Source organism: Muntiacus reevesi, chromosome X, assembly GCF_963930625.1.
Source record: "Muntiacus reevesi chromosome X, mMunRee1.1, whole genome shotgun sequence".
Lineage (NCBI taxonomy): Eukaryota > Metazoa > Chordata > Mammalia > Artiodactyla > Cervidae > Muntiacus > Muntiacus reevesi.
The window spans coordinates 103,837,075-103,853,093 of record NC_089271.1 but is presented as its reverse complement, the minus strand read 5'-3'; the positions used below and the strand labels follow the sequence as shown (position 1 = coordinate 103,853,093).

General features: G+C 54.7%; 1 protein-coding gene across 1 annotated transcript; it reads left to right on the top strand.

Annotated features, from left to right (window-relative positions):
- Window positions 1–14,623: 14,623 nt before the first annotated feature.
- LOC136154650 (melanoma-associated antigen 10-like) lies at window positions 14,624–15,457 on the top strand. Its single transcript, XM_065916850.1, has one exon. The coding sequence runs from the start codon at window positions 14,624–14,626 to the stop codon at window positions 15,455–15,457; it is 834 nt and encodes a 277-aa protein (XP_065772922.1).
- Window positions 15,458–16,019: the final 562 nt, after the last annotated feature.

The following is a 16,019-nucleotide window of genomic DNA, read 5'->3' as shown; positions in this document are numbered from 1 at the left end:
ATCCCCCCAAACGGGCCTGGACTCTTACTGCTGAGAAGGCTGACTGCTCCCTCTTCAGACATGGAGGGATTGATCAGTTTCTCTTCCTGCCCTCTAGGACAAGCTGCTGGACATGGGCTGCTGTGGTTCAGGGTCCTTTTTCCTTCTCCCTCGAAGTCTCTGCAGAGGGGCTGGAAGGAGCTAGGACCCCTTTAACCCACTCTGTTCAGATACTCCAATACCTTAAACTTGCTGGTCTCCATATAAGCCCAGGGACCCCATAGGAACTTGTAGTGAGCAGGGTGGCTGTTAGGCACCTGCTGGTACTCCAGGTACCCCTCCTGGACCCACACTTGGGTTAGCAGCTCCCTGGGCTCCCCAAAGATGGAGTGCTCCCTCCTGGGACACACCCCCATCCTGCTGAGTTCTGCCCAGACCTCCTCCTCAAGGGCACAGTCTTCATACACGACAATCAGGCACAGGATCACCACCAGGAGGCCAGCCTTGGGCAACCTCTGCCCATCCCTCAGCATCTCATTGAGGGTGAGGCCCAGGGAGGGGACCAGGATATAGGTGCGCTCACTGCGGCCCACCTCCTTCACCTCCAAACCGAAGACCAGATGCAGGTACTCTGAGGCTTGACCGAGGACCACCAGGAAGTGGTCCTGGTAATCTTTGAGGACACTATTCAGTGCTTCTGCCTTTGTGATCAGCTTCTTGTTAATATACCTGCTGAGCAGGAATCACACCAGTTCATTCATCTTCACCCATAGTGCATCTCAGAGTGAGGACCTGGCATCTTCCTGGTTACATGAGGTGCCTGGCACTTCATCTTGCCTGCTGAGACCGTGCTTTTCAGATTGGCTCCCTGGAGTGGCAGCCATGGCAGTGGGAGAGGGGCAGACACCCAGAGGGCTCTGGAGGAGACTGGCTGTTGAAGCAGCAGCCAGTCTCCTCCAGGGTGCCCAGGACCAGGAGAAAGGAGGAGGAGGAAGGGGCATCTCCTTCCTCCTCCTCCTCCTCCTCCCCTCAAATGAACCATGCCTCCATCAGACCCTCGTCCTCTCTTGGATCCTGAATGTTTCTCTCAAGCTGGTGGAGCTCACTCATCCCAGGCATGATGACTGGAATCAAACTACAGACAAGAGTGAGGCAAGGGGACCTATGTGGAAGGAGCTCCCTGGGGAGCCACTGCCCTTCCTCCTTGGGGTAGCCAAGGGACAGCCTGCTTAGGAGGAGCACCCCTGTGAGGCCCGAGAGCACCCCTCAAGAGGAGACCTGTAAGTGGCCTGGATCAGACCACCCAGGGTGCATTTCTCAGATGAGGCCATTCATACCCACTCTCTCCTGCAGGCCCGTGGTCCCCATCTGTCCCTCTGCATCACTCCTCTCTGTGGTTCAATCCCAGTCATAATGTCTGAGATGCATGAGCTCCACCAGCCTGAGAGAGACTTTCAGGATCCAAGAGAGGATGACAGTCTGATGGAGGCACACTGCATTTGAGGGGAGGAAGAGGAAGAGGAGGAGGAGGACCAGGTGGAGGAAGGAGATGCAGCTTCCTCCTTCTCCTCTCTTCTGGTCAAGGGCACCCTGGAGGAGGGAGCTGCTGCTACAACAGCCAGTCTCCCCCAGAGCCCTCTGGGTGTCTGCCCCCTCCCAGTGCTATGGCTTCCACTCCGGGAGAAACTCCAGAGAAGCAGGACACCCCCACACCTAGAGCGATAGTCTAGGAGCCAGAGTCACATCAGGTATGTCGTGGCTTTGTCGAAACTTTGAAATGGGACATTGCTGTGAGGTGTCCTTTTGCATCTTGCATCAAACCCAGGGAGATCTCTTTCTGGGGCAAGAAAGAAGGGCTCCTGGCTCTTGCTGCATTGCTGTTGAACACAGGGATGGAGAAGGTCTTTTCTACCCCCTTTTTGCTAGGAATCTTGCAGAATTCCGGTCACACTCCCTTGAAGTGATGCCCAGGAATCCATGGGCTGACCCTCTTTCCTGGTCCTGGGGATCCAGAACTCAAGGTGTTAACTAGCTTTTAATTATATTGATTGTAATTGGCAACTGTAATCAAGGACATGACCTTTGTTGGGGCTGCAATGACGGAAAGTAAGGGTTTGGATGGAAGACCAGCTGGGGCAGAGGCAGAGAGTGGTTCTTGTTTCCATTTCCTGGAGCATCTTGGGTCCTGCTGGAACACTCCTCCACACCCAAATTGAGCAGGTCCTCTAATTGGAAATGGGGTTTGCTGGGTAGTTCAAACGATGAACAATGTTCATGCACTGTGGGAGACCTGGTTTGATCCCTGGGTCAGGAAGATCCCCCTGGAGAAGGGCATGGCAACCCATTCCAGTATTCTTGCCTGGAAATTCCATGGACAGAGAAGCCTGGCAAGCTACGATCAGTGGAGTTGCAGAGTCGGACACGACTAAGCAACTAACACTATGGTCCATTATGGTCTAACTGGAAAAGTTACTGAGTTTTATTTATGAATCATCCTGTTTGGCTGATAAACTCTTCCACATCCTATTGAAGAGCATATTCTTTGACCTGCCATGAACCACAAAGCACCCAGGCCCATCCAGTGGTGAGTGGAAGAGTGTCTGGGGGCAACAGTGTGAGAGATTCCTATCCTGCCATCACAGTGCCAACAGCCGCCAGGTCCTGTGAGCTCTGTCCCATCCCTCAGGTGCATCCTGCAGCCCAACACACGAGGCTCCTCATACCCGCTTGCCTCCCAGATGAAGAACTGAGGCCGTGAGGCTTGGGCATCTTCATAGGATCACATGCTAGTGAGGGCTGGGTTGGGCTCAGAGCCCTGGTCTCAATTCCTCTGGAGCCCCTACCCTTCCTGCCTACCCCAGGCCAAGGCCCCACCTTCTGACTTCTCATGCGTTCTTCTTCTCAGTGCTAAAGGATGCCTCTGAGGTGACAAAAAGCAGGCCCATGGAAGGAAGGGGACGAGGAGAATCAGAAGCACTGTGGGCCTGCCCTGTGGCTTGCTGAGAGCTGATTCTGTCAGGGGCCAGCATCTCTGTCCAGGCCCAGCACCCCCCGCATGAGGGAGCCCGCACGTGGGAGATGCCCTGTCCCTGCTGCTGCCATGGAGCCTCCTGCCCAACTGAAGCTTCCTCACTGAGCAGGAGGGAGGTAGTGCCTGTCTGTATGGCCCCAGGGCCCAGGCCCCTACAGGAGCCTCCAATACAGGAGAGAAGGTAACACAGGTGGACCTCCCAGGCTCCAGGTTTCCCCAGCCACAGTGAGGGTGGGGTCCAGTTGGATGGCCTCTGGGCTGGGGACACCAGGCCAGGGAAGCCAAGCATCAGGGCAGGAGAGCAAGGCTAAGAAGGGCAGTCCTTGGACATCATGAGGGCTGTGTGCACAACACAAATGTCCCAAGCCACAGATGACAAAAAACTCCTTGGTGCCATGCAAACCCACTGCCAGGGCCTGAGTGGTGCCTAGAGGAGGGGGACCAGAAAAGGCAGCTCCCTCAGAGGCCAGGGGGTGAGGAGGGGCTCCAAATGGGGGGATGGGGGCAGGAAAGTCCACCTAGCCAGGCTGCCACAGACACCATGGTCTTCAGTCCCCTTAGGAGGAGCTACCAGGAGCCCCTACCGACAATCACAGCCTCCAGAATCATGTCTCAGTCAAGTGAACTGACCTGAAGGAATGCTTTGTCAACCTGTTTAGGAGCACAAAGGCAAAGGAGCAAGCCCAAATTGAGACCTGCAAGCTCAATTCTGACTGCCAGTCCTCAGGTTGAAAGGCCCCTGGGAGAGCCTCTTCCACACCCTCTTAGGTCTCCCTTTTCAGACACCAGGCCATGGCTCTCAAACAGGACAAATAACCCTGCTGAGTGGCAGAACTGTGGGGACACTGTCTCCATGGGGACAGTGCCCTAGGGTCCTCACACATGGGCCTTTCCAAGGTGCTGGTCTGTCCCCTACACAGTGGTTTTGAAGAACAGTGGCCCTCACACAGAGAATATGTATCTCCAAACCCACTTCCCTACAGTCCATGTACGGTGAAGACAGGTGACTTTCACTTGGGTTTCGTACAGTCCCACACCCGGACCCTCATCCATTTTCAAATATGAGTAGACAGGGGCTTCCTTTGGTCACATTTAGCTCAACACATCAGTCATGTCCGTGGGAGTGAGTGTGTAAAAAGGAGGCCTCTTGAAAAACGCCTAACCTGTGAGCCAACAAAATCATTCGATGTACCTGCCATCTGGGTAAGGGAGAACAGGTCTACAGTGGTGGTGGGGACAGGGGCAGGGTTGGAGAAGATCAGAGCTGGCCTCAGAGAAGACCAGTGAAGTGCTTGTTTTCAACAGAACAGGCTGGACCTTGAGCCCCTAATCAAGTCCTTCAAAGGGCAGGTACCCACAGAGACCCAAGGTGGACATGGGAGGCCAGGACCAGGGGTAGCAGAAACCCAACCACCCCACTGATGAAAAGAAACAGGGCTTTCGAGGCAGCCTACAGGGAGGCCGAATCCGAGTCTGAGACTCTGGGAAGGGGACAGGAAAAGCGCATGCTCACGTGTTCCCAAAGTGAGGACTCTATGGCCACGAGAGTGGTCTTTATGGGAATGAATGGAAACTGAAGACAGCAGCCTGTGATCTGCAGTGGGATGCCGTCTGGGGGTGGGCAGCTCAGGAGGCTGCAAGCTCAGCGAAGCACCTGGCTGTGCCCTCCCACACGGCCTCCTGAGGAGTCTGTATCTCAGGTGCTTGGGGAACAGTCAAGTGGAACGTTGAATTCGCTCCCACTGTGCTTGAGCACAGTCCTACTCTGGGGAGAGCTCGACCTGGGGAGTGGTTGGAGCAGGACAACAGAACTTTTGACTTTGGGGCCATCTGAGCAGGACCTACCATCAGCAGCACCAGCTGGAAGAGACCAAAGCCAGAAGAGGGGCAAGGCCAGGTACAGGGGGTGGTGAGGGGGTAGAACCACCAACTCAGGCTAGGCCAATCAGCCTGCTATGGACCCTATCTTCTGGAAGGGACAGTCGTCAGGGGCCCATCTGACCCCTGGGGTCTCTCTCGTGGTAGGCAAGACCAGAGGTAGCCAAGCCAGAATTCGCCAGGGCCTGGCCTTTCAGCAGAAGCCAGACGCAGGCCTGCCCATTGGTAGGGAGGGGAGTGGAGCCAGGGGCACATTTGTCAACCCATCCAAGGCCTGGCTCCCTGAAACAAGGCACCTGGCAGCATATGGGAGCCTCTGCAGGCAACCTGAAACATACTTTTCTGTACTTTCAGACAAGAGACCAGCTGGGGATCCCATCTCCATCCCCTTCCCCCCTCCCCTACACTGGGCCAGGGCTGCCTCTCCACATCACCTCTGTGACATCATGAAGCAAGTAAGGAAGTCTGGCCCATGACCCAGATTGTAGAATCTCCAGACAGTATTGGACACTGAGACCCTGGTCTGAGGCCCTTCTGCCCTGAGCATTCACTGCTTGGGTAGAGAATGCTCCTGAGATTGATTGGCTTCCCACGAGGCACTTGCAGCCCAGCTGGCCCCATCAACTGATGGGGAGCCCACAGCAGGGGACCGCCATGATTTCCTCCCTGGATCCAAATGTGGATTCTCAGGGATGGCTTTGGAGAAGCAGGGTGACCAACCCTAGAGCCCAGATCCAGGCTCCCAAGACAACCTGCTCCCACAGGGCCCAAACCCAGAAATGGCCAACGAGGATGAGAACAATGCCGTCCTCAGGCTGTCCTTCCCTAGAAGCTCTGGGTTATGGTGGAGGATGCGGCCTTCACCTCTGTGCACTGGAACGACAAGGGAGACATGGTGGTCATCAAAGCAGATCTCTTCCAGACAGAGGTCCTCAGCACACAGGTGCAGACAGGATCTTCGAGACAGACAGCATCAAGACTTTCATCTGGGAATTTAACCTGAATGGGTTCAGGGAAATCTGCCCTTCGGGTCACTCTGTGGGGAAGAAGAGGATGATGGTAACATAGAAAGCCCTTCTGGGGAGACTAGACTAGACAAGCCGAGTGCTGGACTGGTTTCATTTCCTAGGAGAAATTTTTTCTCATGAGAGAATGGTTAAGGAAAGAGGAGAAAGCAGGACCTGTCATGTTCCACCAACCCCCTTAGAAAGGATCCACAGGGGTGACTCCAGACCCCAAGGGGCCACTTGAGGTCAGGGAGGGCCAGTAACACCTCAAGCGAGGCTGACCCCGAGGGAGCTCTAGAGAGCGCACTCACTAGGGCCTCAAGCTGTCAGGAATGAAGAGACCTTATCTCCATATTTAGGCAAGGTCCAGATGTGGTGGGGAGGAGGGCAGCGAGGAACTGCTGTTCTCCCACACAACGGCTAAAGTGATTCATTTCCTTTCAGATCTATCGGAACTCCAAGTTTCAGAGAGACAAGCCTCTCCTCCTACAGAACATCTGGAGAAGGTGACCCCAGAACAACTGCTTAGCCCACCACCAGCGCAACAGTGACCCCAAAGAGAAAGAAGCAAGCTGTGGCCACCAGATGCTCTCCTAAATTCCATCACAATGAGTCCACCCAAGAGGCTGACAAGAAGGCCCAGAAAGGAACCCCGATAGTTCACAGAACTCCTGGCCAGTGCTCATTTGTGTTCTATGGCCTTTGGTCTATGGGTAGTGTAGCTGGGCAGGCCAGGGAAAACCATCTCCCCAGCGAGCAGGGTGGGCCCAGTGGAGAGGGCATGTCCAGCAATGCCACATCTGTACCCCCAGCTACCACGGGAAGGGACGGCACAGGGGAACTGCCCTAGAGCCCCACAGAGTATCCAGGTTTTGATTCAGTGATGACTATGTACAACACCTATTATTCCATCATGATGGTGGTCATTTCAGTTGTGGCCCCAAACGAGGCCCCTGAGGTGGATGAGGAGCAGGGGGATTCCTCAGTTTATAAGTGTGCTCTCTGTAAGCAGTTCAAGGACAATCCCAATCCCTGAGCCACCAGGTCCCTAGGGACACTCGAAAACACTCTATTGTAATAAAAAATCTAATTCTGGCTCTAATAAAGTACAGAAAAACTCCATGGGAATAAATAAAATATCAAATGAGAACTGCTAGTCTGTGTTCTTTCTGTCAGTCCATGCTACTCACACACGGCACTGGGTGAGCCAGATGAGGCTGGTAGCCCACGCCCTAGACAGGCCTCAGTCTGGTCCCCATGGTACCTTTTCATCTGAAGCAGCAGCATTTCACAGGTTCAGCCAAGAGTGTGGCTCCCGAGCCATGCGCTGAGGCCAGCCCAGAATGGGCTGGTCCCTGTGCCTTGCCTGCCACACAGCAGAAGACCCAGTCTGGCTCCTGACATGGGGGTCTCACCTTCCATGAGTCATGCACCCTGAAGCAGAATGGGCTCCTCCTGTGTCCACTGATGATGCCACAAGTTTCTGATCAGTAGCTGAGCCTCTCCAGCTCCCAATCCAGAGGCATCTCCAAGAGGCCCACTGGAAAGCAGGGTCACCCCACCCACCAAGGGCCTTGCAAAAACATGACTCTAAACCCAAAGACAAGTACAAGTTTTCACAAGGTGAACATCAGCCCTTGTCGCTCTGTCCTCATAGCTATATTTAGGAGCCTGACTTTGGATATAGAGCAACCAGGCACGGTGTCCAGCACACAGGCTTTGTGAGCCAAGGTACACTTTACAGCAAGACAAGGGTCACCTGCAAGGACAAACCACGGCCAGTTTCTGCGCCTGTGGGCCCATGTGCTGGAGGCCTAGCCAGCTGCTGACAGTCTCACCCCCGGCCTTCCCCCATCACCCCCTGGACACTGTTCCAACATTGGGGAGTTTGGACCAGAACAGAGAGGGAAAAACACTAACCGGTTTCCTAACAACACATTTCTCTCAATCACCCAGACCCAGCAGGGCCAAAATGAGTGGTGACATCTTTTCATAAAGGTAAAGTCCTAGAGACTCTTGCTGAGTCCAGAGTCCCAGCCCCTGGCCCCACACCAAGTGGGCAGCTCACCGCAGGGTGGGGCTGATTCAGACCAAACCAGATGAGCATGTCCAGGGCATGGTGGTAACCGGATGGTGTCACCATGAGCTGGTCTCTCGGTCCCCTTCCTACTGAGAGCCCAGTCTGGACAGGCCTCCTGACCAAAGAGGGTCAGGTGCTTGGGAATGTCCACCTGGAAGATGTCCTTCCTGGCCCTCCCTAGGACAGACTGTAGCAGCCTGCGAGGGTTGGCAAGAGCAGTCAGGTACTTACGTCACAGGTTGGGTAGCATGGCTTGATTCTCCAGCTCCTCCACCTCATCACAACCTAGGTTTTCTGGGCACAGCAAAGTGACCCCAATCCATGAGACCTGTGTGCAAAGACAGGACACAGAAGGAGAGCAAGGTGATTCAAAGTCATGCCTGCTAGAGACTAAGACTGCATCACAGAGGAGACCCAGGGTGAACTGGGTCCTCTGACTGAGCATTTCAGGTGGGCTCACCTCAGGAAAGGGGAAAGGGAACTCGGGGTAAGGCCAAGCAAGGGAGGGAGCGAAATGAAAGGGAGAGGCCTGGTGCTCCATGAACCCACCAGGCCATGGGCAGCTCTCAATCTGCCCACTGCAGGCTGCAGAGACAGAACAGGAGGGCCCCAGCGGGGAGCCTGCAGATATCAGGTACCCAAGCGATTCACCAGCAGAGAGCTGTTGCTGTGGTGCCTCACCCCTGGGGAGTCAGGGGACTTGCTCAGGCCCAGCTGCAGGCGGTGGGGCTGGGGAACCCAGGCTGGGTGCTGTGCTACCTCTCATGATCTCTGCTGGGCACACCCACACATGTGCACACACACCCCCCCACCCCCGCTACACACACACACAGAGGCAAGTGCCACATGCAGACCTGGATATGCCTCTGCCTCTCAGAGCACAAATGGGGACTGAGGCCCAAAGTGGGGGTCAGGTACCTCAGGCCGCCATTTCCCAGCCCAGGGACCCTTGCTGCCCCTCTGAAGAAACCTCAGCCCCACCCCTCCTCCCCCTACCAACCGGTTCAACAGAAAACAAATGATCACAAGCCAGCTGAGATCCAGGGCAGCACCAGGGGCCATGCGGGTAGCACGGGGTAGGCCATCACTTGCTGGCGATCACTCTGTGGCTGAACTTTTCCCTATCTCGCAGCAAGGCCGGGATCTGAGCAGGGCTCATCCTCAGTCTCTGCTCCTGCAGCTCTTGCCAGTCCACGTCCTCCCAGTCCAGTTCCCGATGTGGACAGCCAGGGTACAGTGCTGGGTCCACATAGCATGGGCTGCCACCACATCTCCACGGTCTTGACATCCTAAGGCTGTTGGAAGGACAGACAGCTGAACCTCACCTCCCAGGACTCCCAGGACCTCACGTGGGTGTGGAAACACAGAACCACAAAGGCCAGGAGCCTGACATAGCAGCCTCCAAGCTCACAGCCCTGGGCCGGACATCAGCCCCACATGTCCGAGCATCCTCCAAGCTTGCTGACACAGAATGCGGGGGTGGGGGGGGTTGCATCACAGAGGGCTGGCTCCTTCCATCCATCTCCACACTGTCCGTTGACGGGGGTTGGCAACCCAGAGGACCCATCCATCACATGCAGTCTGTGCGGAGGTCAGGAAGGAGGGCGGGACAGCGGGAGAGAGGCACATGGTGAGTTCTAAGACAGAGGGCCCTGAAATCCTGGGAGCACTGAGGAGGGAGGGCAAGACCCCTGGCTTCACAGCCCGGTGGCCGGGCTCTGGTCCTCTCCTAGAACAAATAGGCACAGTCCTGGGCTTGGCTTCCCCCCACCCCACCACTGCCCCCACTCCACCTCTCAACTCCCTGGTCACATCCCTGCACATGCTCTGCAGAGCTCCCATCTTAGCCCAGGCCTGCTGAGCACCAATCTGGCCTTGGCCCTGGACGGCCCTGCCAGGTGTCTTCCCCATGCCTTTGGGAATCACATTCCTTGCAGCCCTTCCCACACCACTGCCTCCACTGTCAGTAGATGCCCCAGCCCCCACCTAGAACCTAGAGAAAGAATGAAGGAGAGCAGGAACTACTGGGACGGGTGCACTCGGTGTCATTGCCAGGGCCTGGAATGGCACTACACAGGGATTACCAAATTCAAACCTCAAATAACCCACTAGGTTACTTTCACATCTTTCCATGGCTGAGGAGGTGCCAGGGATAGAGAGATAGCCCATGACTGCAGGGGACCTGACCACATGCACCTCTTTCCTCACTTTTTCCCTTGTACCTGGGGGTGGAGGTCCCTGTTTACTGGAGTGGGGTGAAGGCAGGGGAGCAGAGCCGCAAGCCTGAACCTCAGTAGATTCTCAGCACCTCTAGCTGGAAGCCTCCATCTCCACGTGACTATGAGGATGGGGACATGGTCCCAGAAGCACCCAGTCTAGGACCTCCTGGGCCTTCCCTTCCCCAAGCACAGCAGACAGGCCCACGAGGTCCCACATGATCTGGCTCCTACCCCAGCAGCCTGCTCTCCTCGCCCCTGGATTCACCTGTGGTAGCTATGAAGGCCGTCCTTCCATCCTTGGAACATTCCAGTATGTTCCTACTTCAGAGCATTTGTAGGGTGTGAGGAGTCACATCATGTCCCCTCAAGTTCAGGTGCTGGAGTCTCAATCCCAAGTACCTCGGCATGACCTTATAGACAAAGGAAAGGTCTTAACAGAGCTGATAGAGGTCCAGTGAGCACATTAGGATGGACCCTCCTCTAACAGAACGGCTGTCCCCATACAAATGATGCATTTAGAGACAGACGGACACACAGGACAACTCCAGGTGAAGAGGAAGCCCAAGCCCAGGCACGCCCACCATGGCCAGCAATGCCCTGGAAGTGAGAGGGGAGAGATGGGACAGATTCTCTCCACAGCCCTCACAAGAGCCAATATCAGCTGACACCTCCACATTGGCTGCTGGCTTCCTGAACCAACATGGTTTGTAGTTTGAGCCACCCAGCCTGTGTGATCCTGACATGAAAACCTTTCTCCAAAGAAGACCCTTTCTCCAAAGACACAGAATGCCAATAAGCACATGAAAAGATGCTCAATATTCTTAATTATTAGACAAATGCAAATCAAAACTCCAATGAAGTATCACCTTACACTGGTCAGAATGGTCACCATCAAAAATCCTATGAAGAATAAATGTTGGAGAGGGAGCAGAGAAAAGGGAACCCTTGTACACTATTGGTGGAAATGTAAGTTGGTACACTCAATATGAAGAACAGTATGGAGGTTCCTTAAACAACTACAAACAGAACTACCATATGATCCAGACATCCCACTCCTGAATATATACCCAGATAGACAAAAACTCTAATGTGAAAAGATACATGCACCCCAACATTCACTGCAGCACTATTTACAACAGACAAGGTATGGAAGCAACCTAAATGTCCATTGACAGATGACTGGATAAAGAAGATGTGGTATACACACACACACACACACACACACACAAACACACACAGAGACAGACAGACACAGACACACAGACAGACACACACACACACACATGCACACACACACACAACACGGGAATACTACTCAGCCATGAAAAATAATGAAATCATACTATTTGTGGCAACATGGATGGACCTAGAGATTATCTTTTTAAGTGAAGTAAGTCAGAAAGAGAAAGACAAATATTCTATGGTAAGCCTTATAGGTGCAGTCTAAAAAGATGATGCAAATGAAATTATTTACAAATCAGAAAGACTCAGAACAAAATTATGGTTACCAAAAGGGAAAAGCAGGGCAAGTGATAAATTAGGAGTTTGGGATTAACAGATACACGCTACTAAGTATAAAATAGTATTACTGTAGCACTGGAGAAGACTCTTGAGAGCCCCCTGGACAGCAAGGAGATCAAGCCAGTCAATCCTGAAGGAAATCAACCCTGATACCCATTGGAAGCACTGGTGTTAAAGCTGAAGCTCCAATACTTTGGCCACCTGATGGGAAGAGCCAACTCACCTGGGCTTTGTCCTCTCCCCACCTAAGCCACTGCTCCTCACACGAAGTCCCCAGTCTCTCATAGACCCTGATGTCAGGAAGTCAGGACAGGCCTAGTGTGCTCTTCTCATCCTAGGGGCTCCCAGGGTCAACAACAGGGGTGGGGATCTGCGGGCTTCTGACAGTCCTTCCTCAGGGTCCCTTCAGTCTTCCCTCAGGACAGATTCTCTCCTGTCCCCTACTAAGGTCCCAGCCCTTATACCAGGATTCCAGTCTCTCTGAGACCTGGAATGTCAGGAATTTCACTCCTTATACCAGATTCCCAGTCTCTCTGAGACATGAATGTCAGGAAATGCAGCATGTGTTCATCTGCCCTATGTCCTCCCAGAGCCCACTCTGCTCTGGGGTTCAGGGTCCCCTCAGTCCTCCCTCAGCATCCTCTCATTGACTCTCAAAAGAACTAAGATCTTCCCCTCTGCCCATCTGAGGCCCTGCCCCTTCTGACAGTTGCCTAATGTCTCTGAGACGTAGACGCAGAAGTCAGAACAGGCCGCCAAGTGCTCATCCCACCACGAGGATCGTCCAGGCCTGACAGCAGGGGCAGGGATCTGTGGGGTTCCTTATATCCTCCCTCAAGGACCTCATCTAGAGCCCTGGCAGATCCAGGGATGCCCTTTGTGTTGACCAGAGGTGGGACCCTCACATCAAGGCTCAGGAAGCACAGAGGGTGGATGAGCACATGCTGCATTTCCTGACATTCGGGTCTCAGAGAAACTGGGGACCTGGGAGAGGGGGTGTGGCCTCAGGTGAGCAGAGGGAAGAAGTCCAGCTCCTCTAGGGTTTCAAGATGAGGACCTTGAGGGAGGACTGAGGGGACCCTGGACCCAAGTCAGAGGACACCTCAAAGAATCCTGTAGCTGCTATTGGTCCGTGGCGACCCTGGGGTAGGATGAGCCCAACATGCGTGGTCTCACCTCCTGACATCCGGGTCTCAGACTGGGGACCTGGTGCAGGAGGCAGACTTCCTGACACCTGGGATTCAGACTGGGGACCTGGTATGGAGGCAGACTTCCTGTCATCCGGGTCTCAGACTGGGGACCTCGCATATGGGGCGGAGCCTCAGGGGGGCCGATTCCCAGGTCCTGCAGGGTGTCAAATTAGGACCCTGAGGAGGGACTAGAGGACACTGGATCCTAATCAGAGGAGATCTCAGAGAAGCCCGTCTCTTTTTTCAGTCCAGGGCGACCATGGGGGCAGGATGAGCGCAACAGGCATGCACTGACTTCCTGACATCCAGGTCTTCAAGAGACTGGGGTCCTGGCATAAGGGGCGGGGCTTCAGTTGCAGAGAGGCAAGAATCCAAGTCCTGTGCGGAGGCAAGGTGAGGTGCCTGCAAGAGGACTGGGGGGACCCTGAGTGAGGACTGACAGAACCCCACAGATCCCTGCCCCTGTAGTCGGCCCTGGGAGCCCTTGGGGTGAGAAAAGCATACTCGGCCTGTCTGACTTCCTGGCATGCCGGTCTCGGAGAGAATGAGGACCTCATGAGAGCGGCAGGGTCTCAAAATGGCGGACGGGACAGTCCTGGGTGCTGCTGGAGTCCAGGCTCCACGCGAGGAAGGACTGAGGCAGTTAGACCCCCAACACGGAGGGAGGGATCCTGGCCCTTGTGGGGGCTCTTGGAGGTCTTAGAGCGGGGTGAGCAGGGTGAGAGGGTTTTTGACATCTGGCTTAAGTACCTTGGGATGTGAGGTTTTCGGGTGGAGGGCAGAGGCTTCTGGTTGGCAGAGGCTGGACTCCCTGGACTGAGCAGATGCCTGCCCAGTGGTTAGTGCTTGGAGGCCAGGCAAGACATGAGGAGCAGCTGAGGACCAAGCATCTCCCCAGCCTAGAATCCCCAGGAAGCTCTGGGCAGGTGTGGCCACATGTGGGGCCTCTCAGTGCTTTCTGTACAGACACGGGTCTTGTTCTGAGTTACCCTGCAGGCTCCCAAAGGGAAGGGTCCAGGCCATGCCAAGGGGAAGGGGAGAATTACAAGGGAACCCCGGGGGGACCTCCCACCCCACAACTGGGGGCCCTCACAGAGTCCACTCCTCTTTCCAGCACAAAAGGCCCAGGGCTGTACCACACTCTACCCCCAAGGTGTCCCCATCATTTCTCTCACAGGAGCTCCAGGGCCCAGGAGGCCAAGGCGGAGGTCTGAGGCCCATATCCTGAGGTCAGAGAGCAGAGGAGGTCCAGGCAGTATCAGGAGTTAAGGTGAGGAGGGTGCCCTGAGTGGGGCTCCCCATCCCAGAATAGAGGGGACCCCAGAAGGCCCTAATAGCCCCCACTTTGTCAGTGCCAGAAATCTCGGGCTGTGCTGACTTCACCCTGGAGAGCCACTTTACTTCTTCCTTCAGGTAGCCAGGGGACTGGCCACCTAGAATAAGCACCCCTGTGAGGTCTGAGTGAACCCCTCAAAGGGAGACCTGTAAGTGGCCTGTATCAGACCACCAGGACCTCCTGTGGGTTCTAGCCTGGGGAGATGCTTGGTCCTCAGCTGCTCCTCATGTCCTGCTTGGCCTCTATGCACTGACCACAGGGGCAGTGCAGTTCTCAGCCCAGGCCATTCACACCCCCTCCTCCCCTAAGCCCCGTGGTCCCCATCTGTCCCCCTGTCTCACTCCTGTCGAGTTTGATCACAGGCATCGTGCTCCTGGTGGAGATGAGTGAGCTGAGCAAGCCCGAGGAAGACCTTCAGGACCCAGGCGAGGCCCAGGACCCGGTGGAGGTGCAGCTCTTGGAGGCTGCGGTGGGGGAAGCTGCATCCCCCTTGGCCTCCTCCCCCACAGTGTCCTCCTCAGCCCCTGGGGAGGCCTTGCCCCAGGAAACTCTGAAGGAGATGATAACTAACCTGATGAACTTCCTGCTCCTCAAGTATCGAGCCAAGGAGCAGACCTCCCAGGCAGAAATGCTGGAGAAGGTCCTCAAGGATAACCAGGAGCACTTCTGGGTCGTCTTCAGACAAGCCTCGGAGTGCCTGCAGCTGGTCTTTGGCGTGGAGGTGACGTTGGTATACCCCAGGGCGGACACCTATGCTATGATCCCTGCCCTGGGCCTCACCTGTGATGCGATGCAGAGCAGTGAGCAGGGCCTGCCCAAGGCCGGCCTCCTGGTGCTGGTCCTCAGTGTGATCATGAGGAATGGAGACCCCACCCCTGAGGAGGTGGTCTGGGGAGCACTCAGCAGGATGGGGGTGTGTGTTGGGAGGGAGCACTCCATCTTTGGGGAGCCCAAGGAGCTGCTGACCCAAGTGTGGGTGCAGGAGGGATACCTGGAGTACTGTCAGGTGCCTGACAGTGACCCTGCTCGCTACAAGTTCCTGTGGGGTCCCCGGGCCTATGCAGAGACCAGCAAACAGAAAGTCATGGCATTTGTGCTCAGGGTCAGACAAAGGGCTTGGAGGTCCTTCCTGCTCCAGTTTGCAGAGGCTGCAAGGGAGGAGGAAGGACAAGGAGGCCTCAGCCAGAGCAGCAGCCAGTCTAATCCTTCCCTCTGACTGAAGAGGGAGTATTCAGCCTTCTCAGAACTGAGGGCCTGGGCCAGTTGGGGGAGCCATTGTGTAGCGTCTTTGGGTTCCTGTTCCTTATGATGACAGGCAGATTCATCTCTGTTTCCTTTAGAAAATTGTCAAACTTGAATTGTTTTAATGGAAGGCTAAATAAACTTCAGTGTCTCAGCTTTGTGAATGATGTTGATCATAATGTGTTTATGCTTACCCAGTTCAAGAACGAAAGTTTTGCTGTTTTATAAAAGCAATTGGAAACTCTTCCATTTTGTTTTGTGGTCCTGAACAGGATACAGTGGAATTGGAATTAGGACTGTTTTGGAAACGTGAGCTTACTGAGCAGTAGTATTGATGGGGGAAGAATTAGATGATAAAAGTAATCGTAGTGAATTCATGTTTCTGTCCTTTTGTGTATCATTCCCAAAAACTAAATTATCTATGTTTATTTGGATTTGCCTGGGTTATTTAAGGAAGTAGCAGACAGTTCATCTGAGCTCCCTGTTCACTGGCTCATTTATTCCAAAGACCTTTATGGAGTCTCTGCTCCGTGAAA

Bases quoted from the DNA above. Each gene is read 5' to 3' on its own strand.
- LOC136154650 (XM_065916850.1), top strand. From the start codon at position 14,624: ATGAGTGAGCTGAGCAAGCCCGAGGAAGACCTTCAGGACCCAGGCGAG.